The 25,465-nt window shown below is 35.0% G+C and overlaps 3 protein-coding genes across 3 annotated transcripts; 1 reads left to right on the top strand and 2 right to left on the bottom strand.

Moving 5' to 3' along the window:
• The first annotated feature begins 5,623 nt into the window (after window positions 1–5,623).
• Window positions 5,624–6,562, top strand: LOC116554447 (olfactory receptor 5I1-like). Its single transcript, XM_032282416.1, has one exon. It carries the CDS (start codon window positions 5,624–5,626, stop codon window positions 6,560–6,562), a length of 939 nt encoding a protein of 312 aa, XP_032138307.1.
• Window positions 6,563–11,937: 5,375 nt separating this feature from the next.
• On the bottom strand, window positions 11,938–12,879 carry LOC116554550 (olfactory receptor 5W2-like). Its single transcript, XM_032282470.1, has one exon. The coding sequence runs from the start codon at window positions 12,877–12,879 to the stop codon at window positions 11,938–11,940; it is 942 nt and encodes a 313-aa protein (XP_032138361.1).
• An 8,779-nt stretch (window positions 12,880–21,658) lies between these two features.
• On the bottom strand, window positions 21,659–22,591 carry LOC116554446 (olfactory receptor 5W2). Its single transcript, XM_032282415.1, has one exon. It carries the CDS (start codon window positions 22,589–22,591, stop codon window positions 21,659–21,661), a length of 933 nt encoding a protein of 310 aa, XP_032138306.1.
• Window positions 22,592–25,465: the final 2,874 nt, after the last annotated feature.

The following is a 25,465-nucleotide window of genomic DNA, read 5'->3' as shown; positions in this document are numbered from 1 at the left end:
AAACCATCATTCTCAGCAAACTGACAGAAGAACAGAAAACCAAACACCACATGTTCTCACTTATAGGTAGGTGTTGAACAATGAGAACACATGGACACAGGGAGGGAAACATCACACACTGGGCACTATTGGGGGGTGGGGGGCTAGGGGAGGGATAGTGGAGGGTGGAGAGTTTGGGGAGGTATAACATTGGGAGAAATGCCTGATGTAGGTGATGGGGGGATGGAGGCAGTAAACCACCATGGCATGTGTGTACCTATGTAACAATCCTGCAAGATCTGCACATGTACTCCATAACTTAAAAGTATATATATATATACACACACACACACACACACACACATATATATACATATAAAAATATAAATATAAAGAAATCTTACCTGCCTATTGCATAAGCCTAGAATTAAAGCAAGACCAGAGCAAAACATAGTTAATACCTTTCTGAGATTAATATGAGAATGAGTAGCTTCCAATAAATAACACTAAATTAAAGTTCAACACGTATCAAGGAAATGTGTCCACATACTTATTTTTTATAATGCGTCAAGAGAAGAAGAGCATGCTGATAATGTCATTACAGGCCTATACTCCCTTATCTGGAATTGTTAAATCTTAAAAGCCCTGAAAATGTAGCTTTTCAAATAGTTCTTAACAGTAAAATTGACCAGAAACAAATTGAAAAAAAGAAAAGAAAGAAATATCGGGGTTGATGAAGAAGATAATCAAGAAGTTCATGGGAAGTGTGGTATTTGAAAAGATTTAAGAATCTGAATGCCTTGATGAAAGTTATATGATAAATCAGAACTAAAGAGGAGATGAACAGCAGATATTACTGGTATTATTATTGCTATTATAATATTTGTTTACTGGATATGTGAGATGTTTGTAACAACGTTAGATACATATATGGGTATAGCTATATATAATTTCTTGTGGGGACACTGAGGAACATATTTCAAACATTTGCAGTCCTATCCTCTCTACATATGAATATATGCTCTGCATCTAATATCCTTAGCAATAAATTAACTAAGTAAATGTGAGACCTGAAGGAAGGATCTCCCTGTATCTCTTGCATGGTTAGTGTAACAGAGAGAATAGTTAAGATTTGCAAAGACCAGGGGCGTGGTATATATTTAAGAAATAATTGTTAGCTTTGCGCAGTGACTGTATCGTCGCCAATGAGATTTATCAGAGGCGCAATTATTGCCAACTTAAAAAAAAAGGAAATAATTGTTGAGTAAATAAAACAAACTCCTGCTATATTTCATCATTATACAAAAAAGAGACATGATATGAATAATATTGGAACATAAGGAGATGACATTTAAACTTTTAAGTTAACTTTCATAAAAATGTTGCAAAAGCTGTGGTTGTTTCCTTCAGGTTTTCCATGAAACCAGAATTACATCAGAAAAGAGTATTTAATTTTAATAGCTTGTATGCCATAGTTACCCCATGTCTAACATGATTAATTCAAAATACACAGATTATCAGATTTCTTATCACTTCTTTTGTCCCTGAACTCACATTGAAGTTCCATTTACTCTCCAGAATTGTATCTCTTATGATTCATATGAGTATATTACTTTGTCATTAATAAATGTAGGTAAGTTAACCATTTATTTCCTCTGGTAATAAAGTTCTATGTGATTTTTATTTGCAATGAATAATCACTACAAAAATCATTACCATAGTTGGGCTCAAACATTACCATTGTTCTACTCAACAACTTAAATGTGTTACAAATTTTTATAAAATATTGAAAGAGAAACTGTAAAATTATCAATGGAAATGCATCTTTTAATTATATTAATTGGGGTGGAATTTTACTTTTTATTTCAATTATTAAAATTATTTGTGAATAAATATGTTTATTTCTAGAAGAGCACAGATTTCATCATTCTTTATTTTTTCAAGTTTATTTTAGATTCAGGGAGTATGTGTGCAGATTTGTTACAAAGGCATATTCGTTGATGTGCTGTTTGAACTATGATTGAATGTATCACTCAGGGAGTGAGCATAGTACCCAATAGGTAGGTTTTCAACACCTCTCCCTCTCTCTTTTCCCTCTCCCCTCTTATATTCCCCAGTGTCTATTGTTTCCTTCTTTATGTCCATGGATGGGTACCTGATGTTTAGCTTCCACTTATGAGTGAGAACATGAAATATTTAGTTTTCTTTTCTGTAATAATTTACTTAGGATGATGGCTTCTAGCTGCATCGATGTTGATGCAAAGGACATGAGAGACAGAGAGAGAGAGATTGAGAGAGAGAGAGATCATACAAGGGGAGAAGGAAAAAAGTAAAAGAGAAAATATTGAAAGGAAGAGCCATTACACATCAAGAGGGGCTTTTCAACATCAGCATTATTAACTTTTTTTTTTTTTTTTTTTTTTTTTTTACTGAAAAATGGTTAATGTTTGGCACTATCCTGTGAATTGTAGGATGCTCATCTGTCCCTGGCCTCTATGCATTAGATGTCAGGAGTACCTCCTTCCAGTTGTGACAATCAAAATATCTCCACCTTTGCCAAATGACCCTTAGTGGTGGTGGAGACACAGATTCATCTCTACTTTAGAACAACAGATTTTAAAAAAGAAAGCATTGCAACAGATTTCCTAGCAGTAACTACAAAAGTTAGTATAGAAAGAAAAGATGAGAAATTGAAAATGTTGATGGGGAAACAACAAAACTGTCAACCTAGAATCATGTACACAATGGAAATCTCTTTCTAAAATTAATAAAAAATTTTAATCTAACAAAAACTGAGATAATTCATTGATAGCAGGTAGGTGCTACCAGGAAGGTTAAAGTAAGGTATCCAAGAAGAAGCAAAATCATATCAGATAGAAACTCAAAGCTACGTAAAGAAATACAGAGCATAAGAAATTATGTTAATGATCTATATTTAAAAGTTATTTTAAATTGCTCTAAAATATATGAGTCTTAGGAAAAGATACCAATGAATAGTATTTATAGAGTCTGTAAAAGTAAAGTGTACAACAGTAGCATCATGGATAAGAAAGACTTAGATGTTTACCCTTTTAGGTCTATAAAAAATCAATAATAAGCTACTTGGGAGGCTGAGGCAGGAGAATTGCTTGAATCTGGGAGGCAGAGGTTGCAGTGAGCCGAGGTCGCACCACTGCACTCCAGCCTGGTGCCTGGTGATGGAGTAAGAACTGTCTCAAAAAAAAAAAAAAAATCAATAATTTACTAATAAATATAATGTAAACTGCTAGAAAACTATCACAATTTTTAAGACTTAAGAAGTCAATAGAGCATATAAAATAAATGGAATCATGAAAACAATCCAACTCAAAAAAAAATGTGAATGAAAGAAATGAGAAATACTTAAAGCAAGTAAAGATGAAATATCAAGATGGTAAACTTAATTCAGCAGAATCAGTAGTAACATTAACTCCACCCATATGTTCATTAACCAGAAGTACTCTAGACACAAAATTAGAAGATGTAGTGTGCCAGATTCAATAGAAAAGCAAACAAAACTCTGTGCTATCTAAAAATATCTTTTCTGTTATAAAGACATAAGTTAAATATAAAAGGCTCACAAAATTTTATGCAGTAAAAATTGAAAGAGCTCTAGGGAGGCTATATGAACATAAAACAAAATAGACTTTAAAAGAAAAACTATCACTCACTGATACCACCTTAATTTTTCTGTAGGGATCCAAACTCTCCTTTTCTTTGTCTGTCTCTTCCTTTGCATGCAATGTATTTTGGGAAGCATTCATGGACAGTCATCAAGACACCTGCTGATTTTTTTCTGAATAGGTACCAGTAAGCCAGTGACTCAGCTGTGGGATTTTGTTAGAATTATTGGGAAAAAAGAGCTTCTTCTTTATAAGGCTAATCCTCTGGGCAGGTAGAAACTGCATAAAACAGCTCGTAGCTCTCTTTGGTGAAAAGAGAGAATCTGCTTGAGAGTTTAGTCATCCAAAAGAAAAGGATAGCAGAGAGCTGGAGAATGGCAAAATTTTTAACACCTGTATCCTCTCTCAGCTAATCTATGTCCAGATTTTTAAGTTATGTAAACAATAAATTCCCACTTCTGCTAAGCCACTTAAAAATGTTATTCTGCCACACCCAACCAAAGATGACAAATACACCTACTTATAAATATTCTTTTAATAAACATTCTCTTTATTAATTGCATAAAGTTCTAGTTTCTTGAAGTGGATTTCAAGAAATTTTAGCCATATATATGTGTATGTATGTATAGATAGATACATAACCACACACACATATGTGGGTGTGTGTGTATATAAAGATAAAGCTATAAATATATACATACAGTTTTAAATTAACACACATATATATCTATACACACACAGTTTTAAATTAACTTGTTTTATATGTCTTTCAGCTGGACTTCTCTTTCTCCGTCAGACAACACATTCTCAGCCTCATTTTCAAGTCTCCAAACATGCCATAGATTTTTACATTGCCATGGAATTGTTTATGTGGTTTTCTTTACTGCATCTTTTCTTTTATTTGGTACTTGTCAAAATATCTAATGCTCATTTCAAGTTATTGTTCTCTTCCCCTTTTTGTACCTGGTACATAGAACAGTACCTGGAAGAAAATACTCACAGAGTGAAGGCATTTTTTCAGTGAAGACCTTTTGAAGTTTTCTGACCTTGTGTTACCAGCATTTTATTTGAATGCAGATGTAAATCTATCATAGTACATATCAGACTTATTAAACTCATTTATAATTCTCTTTCTCAATCACTAGATATATTTTTGCTTATTTTCAATTTATTGTACCATCAATATGCATGGAATATTATAGTAGTTGTTTGATTAGTTGCTTTTAGCTGGTTAAATCAAATTAGATAATAAATATAATCAAATTTTTCATATAGTAACCTACCATTTCAAAAGCCAAAATATGTTTCTTTGAGGCATTCTCATGATGTAGAAAAACATCTTACATCATTTCATTTTGTGTTTAATCAATTCCCGAGTGGAACTGTTTAATTGCTCATATATCTTTTCCCACTAGAGATTTGAATATCAGAGTTTGAATTCTTGGGATCTGAGGTGAGATCAAAAAGCGGATCTCAAAAACCTCAAAGCAAAATATAAAAAGCCTGTTTCTCCTAAGGAACCACAACCTTCTTAAGAAAGGCATAAACTTCTTCTATGAACACAGAATGCTTGCCCCAAATGATTATACCAAATGTCACAATGCCACAGAGGCCATTTATTAAGAGTTTGCCATGACAAGATGGTTTGCACTATCTCTGGACATTAGAGGTAGATGAAAGAATTGAAGAAATTAAGAGTGAAGGTTGTGTTTAGAGTTTAGCAACTGGCTTGATGGCGGTGCAATATGTTGCAGAAAACAATCACATTAAGGAATTGAGAAGGTAAATGATTGGTTTAATTAAATATAATGAAAAATAACTGAAAAAAGGGTGCATGCCTAGTTGTATCAGGATGCCTATGTGGTTTTAGAATGAATTTTATTAATTTTGATACTTGTATTTCTTTTTTAAAAATATTCTTTCTTTTTTAAAAATTTTGCCAGTGTCCAGGCTATTATTAACATTTCTTTTGTCATTCTGTCACACCTCCAGAAAACCAGATAATGGAGCCAGAGAACGGCACTGTGAAGACTGAGTTCTTTCTCCTGGGATTCAGTGACCATCTGGAACTTCAGAGTCTCCTTTTTGCAGTGTTTTTCTTCATCTACTCAGTTACTCTGATGGGGAAACTTGGAATGATTTTATTAATCACAATTAGTTCCCACTTGCACACTCCTATGTACTTTTTCCTCTGCATGCTGTCCTTCATAGATGCATGTTACTCTTCTGTCATTGCCCCCAAATTACTTGTGAACTTGGTTTCTGACAAGAAGACCATTTCTTACAATGGCTGTGTCACACAGTTATATTTTTTCTGCTCTTTGGTTGACACGGAATCTTTCCTCTTGGCTGTCATGGCTTATGACCGGTACATAGCAATCTGCAACCCACTGCTGTATATGGTGATTATGTCCAAGAAGGTTTGTTGCCAGCTTGCAATTGGAGCATTTTTGGGGGGCACTATAAGCTCAGTTATTCACACCGTGAACACTTTCCATCTGTCATTCTGCTCCAAAGACATTAACCATTTCTTTTGTGATATCTCCCCACTCTTCTCTCTGTCCTGCACTGACACTTACATACATGACATCATTCTGGTTGTCTCTGCCAGTTTTGTGGAAGCGGTCTGTCTTTTAACAGTTCTCCTTCTCCTCTCTTATGTCTTCATTATGGCAGCTATTCTTAGAACAGGTTCTGTGGAGGGAAGAAGAAAAGGGTTCTCCACTTGTGCTTCCCACCTGACTGTGGTCGTTATTTATCATGGTACCTTGATATTCATTTATTTGCGTCCCAGCACCAGCCATTCACTGGATATTGACAAAGTGACCTCTGTGTTCTATACTTTGATCATACCTATGTTAAACCCTCTAATTTACAGTCTAAGGAATAAAGACGTCAAAAATGCTTTTAGAAAACTGATTGGAAGAAAATTGCTTTCTTAAGATGAAACTGGGCCTGACAACTTTTCAAAAAATACCCGGTCTCTGACTTTTGGTTCTAACTGTTGGAAAATTCAGTTTAATATAAATGCTTTCCAAATCTGTGGGTAATGATCCTCAACCACAGAATAGGGCCACAGCCTAGCTTTAGAGATTGGCCCTGTCATATCGCTTATATTATGTCTATTGTTTTAAAGCTGAAATTTCTACTATTTATTTCCAGGGAAGATTTACCTTACACTTAATTTCCTGTATCTCATGGTCTTACTCCTTTTCTCTTTTCACCACAAACTTTTGAGGCAACCATGTGGGAAGGGCTCCTTTCCAAAACTCAAACTGGCCTAGGTACTGGGAGAAGTGCACACTGAAGTGGAGCCACAGAAGTTCGTGACGTTTGCAGTGAGGAGGAGCCTAGTCCCTCCTCTTCCTGAATGGAACCTGGAAATTCAATCTGTGAAGTGGGAAGCCTACGCTAGCGGGAATTCTGGCCTTGCTGTAGAGTTCCTGTTCTCTCTTCTATTCTTTTTGCAAAATAAATTCCATTATTAGCACCCTTCAAATCATCTGCGAGCCTAATTTGTGGCCATATCATAAGGACCCAGCTCTTAGCTGAACTAAGGAAAAAGTCCCTTAACATTTATGGTGCACAACGTGGAGGCTTGATAAGCAGTGAGTGAAGTGGGGACTCAAAAACTCTCACTGTCATCTCTAAGCCTTTTTATGCTTGGACTTCTGAGGGAAGGGGAAACTGTGCCCCCACCTCCATCGCTCCTGAAAAAACCAGGTGTCAGGCAAGACAATTTTGAAACTGAAGTTTGATTATTACAAGATATTTTCAAGTGTAATGACTTTTTTAAAGACAATTTTCAAACATTGACTAAATTAAAACGTTTCGTGAAAGTTTTTCTCTGGAATATGTTGAGTCTGAAATCTCTTGATTCGCAAGCAAACAGTTAAAATTTCTGAGGTAAGCTGTAGGAAGTAGAAAAGTTCTTCTTCGAAGTTTCCTTTCTTGTTAAAGAAAAATAATAGTAATAATAATACTAAATGTTAAACATAATAGTCTCTTTTAAAGACTAACTTTCTTCACAGCCTTCTTGCTTTTTACTAGTGACTCTTTCTTAAGGCCTATCCTATGTAGCTGTTAGACATGCTCACAGGCACATAGTAAATTCTATGCCCTTGTACTTTAACCAAGATATCTGTGCTAGATGTGCTCACAGGCATGTCCCAGCTCATAGCCTATGCTCCTTCCTAATTTAGACTTCCTTTGTGTTCTCCATTGCTTTTATCTGTTTAGAAAAGTTTTAAGTTATTAGCCAATCGTTTTAGTTTTAGATTGTGAAACCTAGCTCCAGGCAACAGAGAGAGAGCAGACACAGCAGTAAAGATGACCCCAAATGCGTAAAAGATGAATATGTCTGCTTTTCCTTTGTTCGCTGTACTCTCTTAGCAAGATAGTTAACAAAAGCACTCTTTCCGCAGCAAGTAAAGATTGTTTTGCTGAGAGATCCTTTGTCTCAGTGCTGATTTTTCTTTGTGACATCAAGCATCTGTTTCCAAAAAAAGCTATTCTCTGAGAGCCAGGGATGAGAAGCAGAGCCTTCAGATGGTGGGTGAGAAGTTAGTTGGCCACTGGAGTATGATCTAGAGGGAAGTTATGGCTGGAAAGCGTGAAAACAGTGTTAAACTCAAAGGTGAGGATGAATGCTGGGATAGAGGATAAAGTAGAGAGTAAAGCCTCTGACAGTGAAAGCGTTTGCTGTGTTGTAAATCTAGAGCACAGTTTCATTCACTGCATTGGGATGTATTTTTAAAACAAGAAGGAATTTGTTTATACAGAACACTTTTGAGGTAGGACTCCTGCTAATGGGTGCTTTAGTGAAGACTGGAATAGCATTCTGAAATTAATAAGAACCACGTGCTTTACTGAATAGGAAATTTTTTAAGTGCATGGGTTCATCACAAGGAATAGATATTGATTTTTTTTGTATCTACATGTGGCATGTCAGCCACAGCTCTTGGGATAAAGTTTCACAGTATAACATAAAATGAGGTACTCTGGGATTAATTAACTGACTTCTTGGGATTGTGGGGCCTGGGACTTAAATCAATAGTATAGTTTCAGTCTTCTGACCTAAACATGGGAATGGTGCAGCCAGCACTGGTTGCCATGAAGAAACCTCTACTCAGCTCTAACCAGGATCAGAAACAAAGAAGTCCTAAGGTGGCTGGGAAGCCAGCTAGAAACATGACGTGAGACTAGGATTTGTAACTGTAGTGTGACCAACTAGGTGAGCAGGCTGTAAAGAGGATAGAAGAAGATGGAGTCTGCAGAGTATTTCATAACATGATGCTGTGAACAATACCATCCTTTCTTTCAGCATTAGGAGGTTAGTACCTGAGAGTGGGCTCAGTATTTTCTTAAAGAGTCCCTTGACCAATATTAAGGAGATAGATAGATAGATAGATAGACAGATAGATAGATGGATAGATAGATAGATGGATATCCTTGATATATGTATCTAATCCCTGAGATAAGAGAGTTTATGTGTGTGTGTGTGTGTGTGTGTGTATACACACATATATACACATAAATACATACATATGTGTATATATATATATACATATACACACATATATACACGTAAGACATAATGTACTCCTATATTTATAGATAATGATATGTAGCTTTAATTTTATTATACACATATTAAACCCATGTTAAAGAAATGAGGAAACTGAGATTAACAATGTAAAATGAGTATTTTAGGTGTTTTTGTTTTGTTTTGAGACAGATTCTCACTCTTTTGCCTGTGCTGGAGTGCAGTGGCGTAATCTCAGCTCAGTGCAAACTTGACCCCCCAGGCTCAAGCCTGCAGCCTCAACCTCCCAGTTTCAAGCAATCCTCCCACCTCAGCCTCCTGAGTAGTTGGGACCACAGGCGCATGCCACCACACTCAGATAATTTTTTGTTTAATTTTTTTGTAGAGATGCGGTTTTGCCACGTTGCCCAGGCTGGTCTTGAACTCACAAGCTCAAGTGAGTTTCCTGCCTTGGCCTCCCAAAGCGCTGGGTACAGGCCTGAGCCACTGTACCTGCCTCAACTATTTTTCTTGTCTAGCACTATTGACTAACTGTGCTAACTTTCAGTATTTTGAGTTCATTCTATTAGTACTGAGGAGGAATTTTCAATGGCCTGAATTCCTATCCTTCTTTAGAAGTTGTGTCTGGAGGGTATGCTAACATATAAATTAATTTATTATCATAAAAACTTATGACAGTCACTTCTTAAGAATAAGTTATTTTAATTATTCTAAAATAATGCTAGGAATGACCATAGCTAATAGATACTAAATCACTTGTTTCAGTTATTAGTTGGCTAATTCTTTTGTGTTTGTGAAGACAGGCTCTGACTATTTTGCTCAGGTTGGTCTCAAACTCCTGAGCTCAAGTGATCTGCCTGCCTCAGCCTCCCAAAGTGCTGGAAGTGACCATGGGCCACCATGTTTGGCCAAAGTGTGTTTAGTTTTTTATAGATATGAATATAATTAATATGTTTTTTAAAAAACTACATTGAGTCAGGGAATGGTTTGGGAAGTGATGGAGAGATCCTGATAAGTAATATATTCTATGAACAATCAATATGCTATTTAAAATTATAGAGGAAAATAAATATTTAAGAGAGAGTAAACTATTCTTGTTTTAAAATTCTGTTCAGTTAGTAATGCAAAACAAATATTCTGCTAAAACTTTTATGTTTTTAATTAATTGTTTCACTCCTATGATGCTTTGCAGCATATAACAATCAGTGTAATTTATAACTAAAATGATATATACAATTATAGAAGGCCTAAACAAAACCCTATATAATTCATTACTTTGTCCTCCTAGTACCAGAGAAGTGTGCCTTTATGTGTTTCCTTTATGACAACACTTTAAAGTAAAATGAATAATCCTTAGAATAAAAAATCGGGTTATGTTTTTCATAACTTGGTTAATTCCTAAATGATTTCAGTAAGACAAATATATGCAATTAATTAATTTATTGAAACATATTGTAGGATTAGCTAATAGCCAATCACTTAGAGATGACCACTACTAATTTTTTGTTTAGAATAGGATTCCAGTTTATTTCATGAATACACAAAGCAACAATATAAATTATTATAAATGATACACTAATGTAAACATGACTTGTCATTTGTGGGTTTTTTTTCCATTGAACATACTTTACAACTTCACCCAAATCAATTGGACCTTCCATTTTTGAAATTTTAGTTCACATGAACTATTAACAGAATATAATGGTACAAACTCATCAAGGGAGATTGAGGCTCCTTTTCCAGTGGCCTTTGGAGAAAGTACAGATCTTTCGTTCCATTTGTGCAGTCCTGTAGGTTGCCAATAGCGCCATGCCTGTTCTCCAGAGTAAGGGTAGGGAGGAAGTCTGGAGGCTGGTGCTGTGACTATGAGACAATAATTTAATATTAAAATAAAAATCTGGGATTGGTGATCCTGGGGATGTCTGCTGATATAATGAGGAATAAGGATTTGAGAAAAATTGTTCAGTATATCAAATGATCTCTGTTTGTGATAATTTAATTCAAACCTAGGCCAAAAGACAAGAGGTACAGATGGATTTTATCCAAGATGAACATACTAGAATGAAATGGAAGGGACTTCTTTTTCTGGTAAATGTACAAAGCCTCCTTTTTGCATAAACTTTCAAGGAACATTGATTTGTGTATTGAATAACTGTTTATAAATGGGATCCTGCAGCCAAGCATTAAAAATAACAACGTAGAAATAATGGTGAACAAGGCAGGAAAGCACATTACCTTTATGGAATTTTATGTCTAGGGCAAGACACTTCTTATTTGGGCAAGAGATTTCTTATTTGCTTTTATATATTTATTTACTGCTTATTTACTTATAAGTATATGCAGGACACTTATAGGATGATACTCGTACATAGGAAGAGCACGAACCAGGCTAAGTTTGATCCTCTAAAACTCCCTTTGGATGAGCAACATTTTTGTATGTAATAGGAAATTTAGGGAGGGTCTGTTGAATTGGTGTGGGAAAATGGTTCACTAGAACCCACAACAGTTCACTGGGGCATGTTCGTGAAGAGAGTGGGGAAATATAAAAGGACCTTCTCTGCTAAACAACAGAAAAAGTCTATTTCTACTCCTCCTTGGTTTAGAGGGAAGACTAAGAGCAATAATTCTTCCCCCCGTACACACAATTTAAGCACAATGGTAAGTAATTAAAAATACCTTGAAGGCCGTATGGGTGACACTACAGAAACCTATGTCGAAGTATATGAACTTTAAGTCTCAGAAGTTTATTATTTGTGAATGCAAATCACAGTGTCATACAGAACATAATTTAGTGCTTATCGCTTTCTTCAGAGCACCTTTCACATCCCTATTCCTTAAGCTGTAGATCAGTGGATTTAACATAGGTATGACAACCGTGTAGAAAACAGAAGCCATTTTGTCTGTTTCCATTGAGTAACTTGAACTGGGTCGGAAATACATGAACAGGAGTGTGCCGTGAAATACAGCCACAGCCATCAAGTGGGAGGTGCAGGTAGAGAAGGCTTTAAGTCTGCCCTCAGCTGAGCTCATTTTAAGGATCGTCATTATAATGTAGCTGTAGGAGAGGAAGACAGTGACAATGCTGCACCCCACAACACAGCCAATGAATGTGAACATCACTATCTCATTGATGAATGTGTCTGAGTTAGAGAGGACTAGCAAGGGTGGGATGTCACAGAAAAAGTGATTGATGACATTAGAATTGCAGAATGACAACCTGAATGTGGAGCAGGTGTGGACTGCAGAATCCACCAAGCCTACAAAGTAGGCCACAGCCACTAGCTGGGTGCAGAGCCTCCTGGACATAGTGATTGTATAAAGAAGTGGATTGCAAATGGCAACATAACGATCATAGGCCATGACAGCCAACATGAGACATTCCACATCTGCAAAGGTTCCAAATAAATACATCTGAACGACACATAAATTATACGGAATCCGCTTTTGGTCAGTTAAGAAATCAGCCAGCATCTTGGGAGAGACAGTGGAAGAGTAGCAGACATCACAGAAAGACAAGTTGCTCAGGAAATAATACATGGGTGTGTGAAGTGTGAGATCCATCTTGATCAGTAGGATCATCCCTAGATTGGCAATCACAGTTATGCCATAAATCAGGAAGAAAAGCATAAAGAGCCCCTGCTGCACATCCTGTGTACCTGAAAGTCCTAAGAATACAAAGTCAGTAAACACAGTGCAGTTCTCAAGGGTCTTCATTCCGATCTGGAAATCCCTGACTGTGAAAGAAGAAAATGGAAGTGAAGGGTTAACATTATCTTACTATGCTAATAGTCACACTGATGGTCTTTTTTTAGTAACAAAAAAATAAAGATATAAACAATCTACTGGAAAATATCCAATTTAATGTAAATCAACAAAATCAGCACCATAATATCTCTTATATTTCTGTGGCACTGTACAGAGACTGTATTACACTTTCATCCAAATTAAATCATGCTAATTCATGAAAACCTATGCATTATTTATTTATGGTGATTTTGCTACTTCTCTTTTATAGACTAGGAAATTGATGTCCTCAGAGTTCAAGGTAATCGTTCTTATAATTAGTTCGACCAGATAACCCACATCTTATGACAAGATTATTGTTGCTGCTTTTGCTTTCATTTTTGTAGAAATGTTGTGATATCTCATCATAGACAAGCACAGTCAAGTGATAAGTGCGGGTAATGAATATATCCCATTATGTTTATCTCGTCATCTAAAAATGTAGAGCAGGCAGAACAATGACAGGTTCTTACGTATAACATTCCTCCACTTCCCAATGACCCCCCAGGTCCTATCCAGCATTAATAACCAAGCCTGCATCTCATTGTCACTGGGATGGAGACAGTCTGTGGTTCACAAATCACTGGAGTAAGAAGGGTGAGGGTGGCATGAGAATCGAGTAGAAGGGTCTCCATAATCAGTAAGCTTAATGGACAGACAGGAATCTGCCAGGGCTAACTACGCCTTTGTCTGAAGCTGCTGTGGCTCACAGGAGATTATAAAGAACATTTTGAAGCTAATTGTAAGGATGCTGCAGCACTGGTGATAGAGATGTAAGAAAGAGACTATGGTTTACTATATGGGTCCCTCCTTCCTGATCAAGTGGAATCCACATTATCCATTCACCAATAGACCAGACTTGCAAGAACATTCATATGTCCACAGTCCCATAACCTCAGACAAATTCATTCCTGAGATGTGTTCCCCATCCCAATTATGAAGAAGTTGTAACAAATTTTTGTTTGTTTGTTTTCATTGATTCTTCTCTTCTACACCTCTGAAACCTGCTAGACTTCAGTTAAAAATAATTAGCTGTCTTTGGGGGGCCAATTTTGTTATTGATCCCATTGTTATATTTCCTTTGAACAAATTATATCTTGTGTAATATCATACATGTCTCCCTCTGCTCTGTGAGAGAGAAGAAAAGTAGACCAGAAGGTAGATGAAAAACAGAAAAAGGATGACGTCTGAATAATGGTCTAGTGATCAACATGCAGGTCTCTAAAATTTCAGTATAAACTTATTAAAAAGCTGCCTTTGTGGACATATCTTTAAAAATAATAATTTTCTTTTTAATATAACATTCAAATATATATGTAAGCACAGATATTAAAAATACTAATAATGTCTGAACATATTTATTGCCCATGCTAACATTTTATTCCATTCCTTGCCATCTATGTGTTCATATTTAAAAATAATAAAGTGATTAATATAATGTTCACATTGTTTTACGCTCTCCTTTAGTTTTATATGATACTTTTAGTGGAAAATAATAAAAGAACTAAATAAATATACAAAGTAAACCAGAAAATAACAAAAAGTTAGTACCTGACCCAGAACTGCTGATTTCTTTACTGGAGCCAGCCCTCTCTTCACAAGGGTTCAGTATTGTTTCCTGACCTACCTAGATTATATAAGTAGCTCTGCTATGACTCTTGGGTGTTGGATACTTCGTCTCTCAGGAATAAGTGGCAAGTTTAAGAATTAGGTTTAACGGTTAATCTTTTATACAGGTAGGGTAATGATTGAGAAAAAAATACAGACCATTTAAGATACTACTTTTTTTTCTGTCTAGCTTATGTTCAATATATTTAATTAGCAAAAGTAAAATGACTCTAGTCAACCAGTATTGATTATTTCCAGTCCAGCAATCTCTACACAGGCATTTTCTTTTAATTGCGCATTATACAAAACAAATACCCCCCCTACAAACACACTTAAACATGCATACAACACTTCTCCTTCAACACACTGAAAAATAAAGATTTTAGTAAAGAGAACAAAAGTAGGAATAATCACATTGTGTGAAGGTAACCAGGCTCTGTTGTCTATGCTATTAGATTTCTGCTTTTTAAACAAAATGATGTCAGAATAACACATTTTATATAGAAATAAATAATGTGATTAGAGAAAATGCATTCACTTCTATTTACATATATTAATTTATTTGACCTATACTCTGCTAATGGCCATTTCATTTATATACAGTTCTTCATATCACAAGAAGTCTCTTACACATACATAATTTATCATATCCAAGTGTTTCATTAAAATAAGTTTTTAAAAATGGCCTGTAAGGATAAAAGATGTGATCTTAAATAAAGATAATTTTTTCCTTCTTACCAAGTCAGGTGTTTTATAATTATCTAATTATCACCACGTATTCTCATATATTTCACATACCGTCACATATGTCCTGAGTTGTGTCAAACAACCTCATTATGTGATGCAGAATCTGAAGCCCACAGCTGATAAGTTAACTTATAGTCTTATAGACATTGTTTGATTGAATCCATAGAAATTGCTCACAATAGATTTTTTAATGAAGTGCAATAAAACAGATTTCTCTTAAAAGATAATTTTTAAAATACTCCTATAGAATGTTGTAATGTGTTTATGCTAAAGCGATGTTTGAAAATTCACAAAATTAGTGGCCCATAGACTCTCGGAGATCACTCATGTCACTTCTCAACCAGGACAGGAGGATTTCAGCAGTGACTGAAGATAGAAGGAAGAAATAAGGTTTGCTAATGGGGAGTAATTTGTCTTGCTTATATCAACTAGGCACTTGATCATTATTAATATTGGTGCTAATAGAAAGTGATGTGGTAGGTCATTGCATTATAAAATTGCAGGAAACAAGTAGAAAATAAAGAAATCAGTGCCCCTTAAAGTTGTGCAGCCTGACAACCTTTGGGGTATATCCTTTATATTGGCCATCTTCTGAGTGATACTTTATAATGCATTAATCATTACAGTGTACTTACAACCACAGGTTACTATGTGATCTTTAAATGTCTAATGTTTATTGCTATTTAAAGAATATGTACCATTATCATGTATATTAGCTGTAGCTCTTGAATTGTAATGTGGTTAATTACTATAAATTCTGTATATGCAAAATTTGTGCAAACAGAAATGCAGTAAAATGAGCAAGACACGTACAAGTTTATACGCTTCAGTACTTCAGGTTCATTTCTGAAATCCCACCTGGAGTAAAAAGTAGGTTTGTTGTTGCTATTTTTATTTGTTTGTCTTGTTTCTTGTCATAATATTTCCCACTTGGTTTACATAAACCTGGAATACTTAGGTGAAATTCATTGAAATTGATATAATTATTGTTTTTGGAAAAGTGGTTCTGACAATTTTTAATTTTTTAATATTTCATTGTCGTTTTTGTGAGATAATCCTAATAGTAAAATGCCAAATATACTTTTGTAGGAGAGAATGCTGAAGCAAAGCTCACACCACCTAAGTAACTGCTAATAGTCTTCCATAAAGTAAACTCAGTAAGGTAATATTTTGTTACCCAAGAACCTTACCATCACTATCTGCTTCTCTGGCACATATTTGGAGGATGTGGAAGTGTCTTTGGTCACCTTATTCTGATTTTTTTCCAAGCTTATGTTTATTCAGAGATACCAAATTTCCTTAAGCTACACTCTGTTTAGGCAGGATTAAAATTTTAACTTCAAAAACACAGCTGCCCCTCCAGACAACATGGTCTAATTTTCACTACCCACTTGTATCAGAGCATGAATACCAATATATTGTGAACAATTGGATAATTTAAATTATTTCCCAAAGGGACTTGTGCCTTAATAGAGAATGACTTTTTAGAAAATCATGAGTGAAAAAAGGTAAAATTTAAGATTTCACCAACAATTGAGAAAATAAAAACAAAAATGTCTGTATCTAAATGATGTCATGGGTGTCGCTAAACATAGTACTACATAGTCAACTGTCTACTTATAAGTTCTTCCTTCAGGAGATCATTTCCTGGCTGTGAATCATGGGCCATTATCAAGTAAGTTCAGTGCGTGATACTGGTACCAAGGAAAACCAGGATCATTAATCTCCTTGTTGCTGAGACCAAGCACTGGCTGTGGGCTGCCAGCATTTCTGTTTTATAAGCAACGCAGCACATTTTTAGTAACATAAAGAATAATTATTTAATAAAATATTCTATGAGGGTTGTGTGCTTTATTAGTTTTACAAGCATAACTTGAAAATGTATTGTGTCCTAGAAAGCGCTAGAGACTTAAAAAGTGACTATGAAATACTTCAGTTGCCTACAATCTGGTAGTAAATACCCTTTGGTTTTTGAAAAATGTTAAAAGTATGTATACATTTTAAAGTATGCATTTATATACACATATCTACATATGTGTGTGTATATATACACATTTTAAAGTAAATATGAAGTAAACTTTCAGAAATGAGAAGATTATTGTATCTAAAAGCCAGAACATTAATTAGAACACAACCAGCAATTCAGAGACTGTCCCTGGACCCTAACATAAATCGGCATCCAATATGATAGGTTGGTTTTGCATTTTCAAAAACAATTTAGAAATGAAATAATTGAATTTGTATTCTTCTATGCCTGGATTATTTCACTCATTTTATGTGTGATTCCTCCATACTGTTGCATGTAGTGGTAGTTTCTCCATTTTCATTGTTGTGTAACCTCCTAATAAACAAACTGTATGTTATTCAACAAATTCCAGGTAATGTTGCTGTGATTATTTTTGTACAGTCTTTAGATAGACATATTTACTCAATTCTATTGGGTATCAAACAAGGAACAAAACATTGGAGTCATAAGTTATGCATGTTTCCAGCTATAGTAGATACTGCCAACTAGTTTTCCAAAGGTTGCCAATCTGACTTAAACTAGCCATGTGGACAAGCTATGGTTGTTCCACATCCATGACAATACCTGACTTTAATATTGTCAGTCATATTTATTTTGGTTGATTTTTAGGTGAGTCATAGTACTGCACTAAGGTTTTAGTTTTTATTTCCTGGAATACTAATAGTTATGTAACCACTTCTGTGATGTGTCTATGAAAGTCTGAATGCAAAATGGAAGGCCATTTGAAGGGACTATGCTCCTTTACCGTATCTCACCTTTCACAATTCACACACTCTAGCTAATACCATTGTCATTGCCATTTCAGAGACTGTCCCTGGACCCTAACATAAATCGGCATCCAATATGATAAGTCAGTCTGGAGACACTGGTGGTCCTTTCGTGTAAAGATGAAGCCACTCATCAGGTTTGTATTTGTTTGTTTTAAAATGCGTCATCTCCAATAGAAGAAATAGGTTTACATGTCAGTAGACTCATAGATACACAGAGAAATAAATATGGCAACTGAAAAGAGTCTTATAAATAAACCAGCATGAGGCTTTTTATTATGGGGGTTGATGGGATGGGACTCATTGCTGTGAGGAAGAGTCTTGTTAAATACCATGGTAATTTAAAGTTGCATCGGGTGTCTAGTTCATAACATGATTCTAGAGAGAGATTTGAGGGAGGTTTAAAGTCACTGCCTCTGGTTTCAACATAGGACCTCCCACTTTCTGCCTCATTGAGCATCACTACTGCTGTATTTTAGCAAGCGTAGTTAAACAACCTATCACCATTATGTATCTGTCTGTTCATTGCATTACATGTATATGCAAATCTACCATTGTCTTTCATTATTATATTTAATTATTTCAGTGCCAAGGCTGAAGGAACGGATTCAAGATATAGAAACGTTCCTGTGTTAACCCATTACACAAAGTCATTGGTAATATCATATTTGGATAATACTACTTTTCATCAGTCACTGGTGACTGTGTCATTAGAGAGTGATTTAGAGAGACAGACAGTGGAAGGAAGTGGTAGGAATTGAGGTGGACAGGCTAGAATGGGTCAAAGCCTTTTAAGAAGTTTTACCCATTTCTGTTGACTCCCAAGATGGAAGAGTTAGTTCAGGCTATCTGGCCCAAATCTTTATTTAAGTCATGAAACTTCTAAGCAATATTCCCAATAAGTGATTTTTCAACCTTTAATTGTAAACAAAAATCAGAGAAATAAAGATTGCAATTAATTAATTTGATTTCTTCATTTTTAGACACACATTTATTGAGCTTAATATCCTGCCTTTGTTGGGGTTAAAATTTCCTTATCTTTAGACAACACTCATTATATATGATTAAAGTAGCTAATAGGCAGATCAAATCAACTTTTTTATAACTGTTGATTTTATATAACTGTTGATTTTTTATAACTGTTATAAATATGTTATATGGAAGGAGATGACAAGTTTATATCTTAGCACCAATTTACTGACCTTCCAAACTGTCTGGACTTAATAATATTCAAAAGAGTTTCGCACCCTGCTGCTGCTCATAGAAAAGTTTAACAGAAGAGTATGAGTACATTGAGAAAATATGTCACAAGTGGAAACTCTCAAAACCTGTTTCCTAAAATAATGCATTTCCCCATAGTTGTTTTTATCACCATACTTATCTATAACCTGTCACAGTGTGAAACCTTGCAAAGCGGAGGTGCTTTTGGTGCTTTACTTACATCCTGGAATGTTTTCACAAAAGGAAATTTTACAAGGACAGCAAGAAAACCTAACACATTCAGTGTCTTTTAGCTTACATTGTCGTAAAGGCTAAATAAAATTGCAATTGAGTTTTGTATGATTTTGCAAATATGTGGCCACAACCATGTTGTCTCAACATGTTTCTTGTAGGTTTTTAGCATTATAAACTTGAGCAGAGCTGAATGAAAGCAGTTTAACATGAAGAAAGCACACACTGGAATGCTTGTAACTGCCTATATAATTAATACGCCTGTCTTTGTAGACTTACCACCTCAGTATCTATAACACCCATTTCATTTACTTGGAGCTAAATGATGAGAAAACATAAACACATAAAGGAGAACAACACACACTCAGGATTTTTGGAGGGCGGAGGACGGGAGGAGGAAGAGGATTAGGAAAAAATAACTAATGGGTACTAAGCTTTTTACCTGGGTTTGGAAATAATCTGTACAACAAACGCCCATGACATAAGCTTACCTATGTAACAAACCTACACTTGTACGCCTGAACTTAAATATTTTTTAAAAACCTATAAAATATATATTCATGCCCTCAGTTAACTATACTTAGATATCTCAGAAACATTAAAAAATATTATACCATGTATTGATTTTTATTATTTATTTATTTTTTCCATTTGGTGACCCAGAAACCATGCAGATGCTTTGGTTGGGATGACAGACATGCAGTCTTTGAGTAAAGAATGCTCGCAGTCTCACACTGGAGGCTACGGTTCAATAAACAGATGGATAGATAGAATAGTACCTTTGGGAGAGTAGTACTTATGAACCACAAGAGAGACATTTAAACAGGACTAGAAAGAGGAACAAAGGAAGAGAAGCAGAGTGGAAATGAATGAATTGAGACTATCAGCTCAACTAGATTTTACTGGGTGTATCACTTTGTCCTTCAATTCAATTCTTTCCTCTTGCCCTGTCTACCTCAGGATCTCTAATTTTCAGCCTTTCCATCTAGAATTCTTTCTTCTCTCCACTCACCCATTGTGTCTCCACTCACTTTTATATCTAAAGCCAAATGTCCTCATTTCAAAGAATCTTCTTCTATGTACTCCAGTTAGACATTTTGTTTATGCTTAAAGTATCCTGCTTTTTGACTTCATGGCATTTTATAGTTTATTATGAATTATTTGTTAGTTTTCTTAATTAATGTTTCTAGTTTTCACTGCATTCTATGACTCATTAGCACAGAAAATAGTGGATTCAGCATGAAATGCAAAGTACACAGCAGTGTGAAAGGCATGTAATAAACACTCAATAGCTCTTAGAAAAAATACTGCCTACCACGCCTGAAATCCCAGCAGTTAGGGAGGCCAAGGGGAGTAGATCACCTGAGGTCAGGAGTTCGAGGCCAGCCTGGCAAACATGGTGAAACCCTGTCTGTACTGAAAATATAAAAATTAGCAGGACATGGTGGCAGGTGCTTGTAATCCCAGCTTACGCAGGAGGCTGAAGTAGGAGAATCGCTTGAACCAGGGATGTGGAGGTTGTAGTGAGCTGAAATCGCTCACTACACTCCAGCCTGGGTGACAGAGCGAGACTCCGTCTCAGAAAAAAAAAAAAAGAAAGAAAAATTACTGTCTGAAATATATGTTAAACAAATGAAGATTTGCCTCACTAACTCAAAGCCTGGAGCATTTTTCAAAAATAGAGATTACCTTACCTAAATTGAAAACACATAAAGAAATATGGTATATTTAGTTAGGCATATTTAAAGAAACATGGTATATTTATTTAGTTTTTTTTTCTTCCACCAAGAGTTTATTTCTGGTAAAAGGCAAAAAAATTAGTTTTCCCACAAGGAAAATCTGCTTCTAAATAATTTGAAAATCTTGATATGTGTTATATATTTAAAAAGACACACAAAAATAACAGAAAAGTGGGAATAACAGATTAGTCTATGTGATATTTCTTTATGTGTTTTCTATTTAGATAAGGTAGAATTCCTAGATGATGGCTTAGTAAAATATGTATTATATTAAATTAAGTTATTTGAGGCAACTTTGTGTTACAATACATAATTTGAAGAAAACACTAATTTGCATTTTTGTGTGTATAAATACATATTTGACTATTTTCTTAAAATAAAATTTTATTTTTCAGTTTTTTCAGGGCATCTTTCACATCCTTGTTCCTCAGGCTATAAATCAGGGGGTTCAACATGGGAACCACGAGGGTGTAAAACAGTGAGGTCATTTTGTCTTGTTCTGGAGAGTAGCAAGAACTTGGCCGGAAATACATAAAGAGTATAGTTCCCTGGAAAATTGCAACTGCAGATAAGTGGGAAATGCATGTAGAGAAAGCTTTGAACCTCCCCTCAGCAGAGTGCATCTCCAAGACCGACAGGATGATATAAAAATAAGAAATGAGAACTCCTGAAATGGTACTCAGTTCAATAAAACCAAAGACAATGAATATCACTAACTCATTGACCTGTGTATCTGAGCAAGAGAGTAACAGGAGAGGAGGAATATCACAGAAGAAATGATTAATCTCATTAGACCCACAGAAGCACAGGCGAAATGCCAATGTAGTATGTATCAAAGCATCTGTGATTCCCACCAGATAAACCCCAGACAAGAATAGATAGCACACTCTACTGGACATGTTGACTGTATAGAGCAGGGGGTTGCTAATGGCCTTGTACCTATCAAAGGCCATCACTGCCAGCAGTAGACACTCAGAATCTGCGAAGATACAGAAGACCAAGAATTGCAGAGCACAACCATAGAAGGAAACTGACTTGTTCTTGGCAAGTAGATCTACCAGCATCTTGGGCCCAATTGCAGTGGAATAGCAGAGATCACAGAAAGACAGATGACTGAGGAAGAAGTACATTGGTGTGTGAAGTTGGTAATCCATTCTAATTAAAATTATCATTCCAAGATTTGCTGAGAAATTAATGATATAAACAGCCAAGAATATGGCAAATAGGGTCACTTTCATCTCTGGGTTATTGGTAATTCCCAAGAGAAAAAATTCAGTTAATGAGGAGCAATTTTCCTGATTCATTCTTCCTTGTTCTTGTTTCAAACTGCTACAGAAGTCATTATCAGAAGGACAGATTCGAGTTTGACTTTCCCAGATATCCAAAAGAAAAAGAAATGTATCTGTAAAGCAGAACAAGATTTGTTTATGTTAATTATCTTCTTTTCCTTCAAAAAATATCCCAGGTGAGTGTCACTTTTAAAGAGGCATTACTATAAGAAACAACAACAACAACAAAGTGTCTGGCAAAGGAAGTTGATCAACTTTGACTCTAAATTTATGTGCAATTTCTGAGATATATCATTTGTCTTTGCTTCTATTGCACAATCTCAGGCAGTTAATTTGATTAAGCTGAAAGCTCAGTACAGATCCAAGAGGATGTAAAAGAAAAAATCAAACTTAGAGTAACAAGGCCAGAAACATACAGGATTAAACATCTCATATATTTGACAAAAAAATATCACATTTATTGCATTATTCTGGAAATATATAGTTTTTCTGTCACTGACAGTGATATTATATGTAAGTTAATAAGCAAAAAATTATTATGATACTATTTTTTATGTGGTGTCTTTGGTGTTTACTGAAAAGAAAAATGTTTTATTTAACTGTTACTCATTATCACTGGCTTGTCACAACATTTATAATCCATTTGGATGACTTACCTGGTTCCAAAGAACAAAAGCCAAATGTAAGTGGTAAAAGAAGTGTGAGCCACAGACTATTTACATTTGCTTATAATTGACTTTTTAATCAAAATCAAAATGCAAAGAGGAACAATAAATGTTTCTGAGATGTAGAGGCTTCTGTTCCTTGTGTCACATGTGCATTTACTTTTGTGTGGGCATGCGTGTGTCTCTGTATGTGTCTGTTACATAAAAATTGAAATGTGGGGTGGGTCTGATTCTATTTCTTCTACACTTAAATATTATGACATGTGGTCCATATGGACTTGAATTTTCATAAATTATTATCTTTAATATGTTATCTCTATTATCATTTGAGTTAATCTACAACCAATCTTAAATTTACATGTACAATAATATCACTTGCACAGTAATGATTTCTTATGAATGTTGATTAAAATGTAAAAGGGTAAAATCTATACTATCCTCTTAGAAATGACAAGCAAGCTTAGTCAAATTCACACATATCCAATAAGAAAATATCGTTGTTTTGGCCATTAGATTGCAGAGGTGCTTCAACTGAGTAAGCATCTATAAAATCACTCATTTGTAAATTCCTCAATACGTGATTCCTCATTCTTCAAAATTATTTTTTTCCTCTGTTCTTTGAATTGACCATTCAGAAACCTACCTGAGATGGGCAAGTCTTTCTGTCCTTACCTCTTGTAGATCACATTTTATTTTTACCTGGTGACCGTTGGGACTTAAATCTCTCAAGCCTTTGCCTTTATCCTTTATGTTATTCAAACATAATTAATTAGATTCCTAGTTTGGTATTTTCCCCTGTGAATGCTGCAATAGATTTAGCAAAGGCTGAACTTTTAATTTTTAAACCTTATCACCAAATTGACCAATGTTAGAAATTGATCAGAATTCATTTAATGGTATGCTTCATGGTTATCATGAAATAAGACATCTAATAAAACTTGAATAGACTGTCTACTTAATGGCTTGTGTGTCCTTTTCATTGTCCATCCTGTTTCTTCTGCTTCTGAAATTCTCCTTCACCTCCCATTGAGAAATATGATAATCTTACATGATGCTTTTTTTCATCAATCATTGTCTAAATACTTTTCCCTAACTACATTGCCAACTACCCTCTTTTCAATTATTTTATGGCTGTGCAACGTCCATCATACTGAAAATACTTTTTCTTAATTTATATTTCATTTGTCTGTTGGCGTATGTGTCTCCGTACATTCCCACAATCTGTAGCACAGACATTTGCATGAGTAATGTGTGTTTTTAGATAGGATTGTGTGATGTTAAATAATTTCCGGTTGTTAGGCTGGTAATGTTCAACCAAGAATAAACATAAGCTACTTTCAGGTCTGTTTCTCCTAATATAGTTGATATGTCCAAGGATGATTCTTTAAAAGAGAAAGTGTGTTGAGGCCATCCTTTTTTATTTTTTCTTAAAAAGCTAAGTTCTATTTATTTCCAGAATAACCTCTGTGTACTATTATTCATGGCAATCCTTTGACACTTGGAAGGTACTCAAAGTTTGAATTTTGTGTCTGTCCCATTGACTCTCCTGTGGCTACTATGTATTGCTGTTCTCTCCCTTTCTACTTCAGTCTACCATTTTAACCTTTAACTTCATGGGGCAGAGAGCTAAATCCTGCATCACGTTGCTTTGGCCATAAGATTGTCTCTACTCTCCCTTCTAAAAATGTGCTTTTAAAGCACCTCTTCATTCAGCCCTGGACTTGTGCAGGAAAAATATATGAATTTAATTAAATACATTCTATGACTCTTGTACTATATCCCATGTGTTTTCCATATACTAATTATGATATCTCCATATATCATATCATACATTTCAAATGTTATCTTATGTTTCCAACTCTAACAACTTCATTGTATAGATACCAAAAGTGAAATCCAGAAGTAATGAGCAAACTTCTGAAGTCTCATAAGCATGAAGTTTTCCTTCTCCAAGCACCTGCTCTCAATATGTTTCTGACTATAGTGTAATGAAAAAAAAAGTCTCTGTACTGGCCATGTTCTGAGTGATATTTTATAATAAGTGAGTAATTGTTGGATACTTACACGTAGAGATTTCTGTGTGTCCTTTAAAGTCTACTGTTGACTGTACTGTACAAAAATGTATTACCACCGACATTCTGTCTTAATGGAGTTAATCTATTTTTTACGACAAAAAAGTGAAAGAAAACTGTGTATGTATAAAAATAACATAGCAAGTGATAGA

Source organism: Sapajus apella, unplaced genomic scaffold (genome assembly GCF_009761245.1).
Source record: "Sapajus apella isolate SASKATOON/1434 unplaced genomic scaffold, GSC_monkey_1.0 scaffold14, whole genome shotgun sequence".
Taxonomy (NCBI): Eukaryota; Metazoa; Chordata; class Mammalia; order Primates; family Cebidae; genus Sapajus; species Sapajus apella.
This window is presented reverse-complemented; position numbering and strand designations above follow the sequence as displayed.

Excerpts from the sequence above, each read along its gene's own strand:
- LOC116554550 (XM_032282470.1), bottom strand. The coding sequence starts at position 12,879 with ATGAAGACCCTTGAGAACTGCACTGTGTTTACTGACTTTGTATTCTTA.
- LOC116554447 (XM_032282416.1), top strand. The coding sequence starts at position 5,624 with ATGGAGCCAGAGAACGGCACTGTGAAGACTGAGTTCTTTCTCCTGGGA.
- LOC116554446 (XM_032282415.1), bottom strand. The coding sequence starts at position 22,591 with ATGAATCAGGAAAATTGCTCCTCATTAACTGAATTTTTTCTCTTGGGA.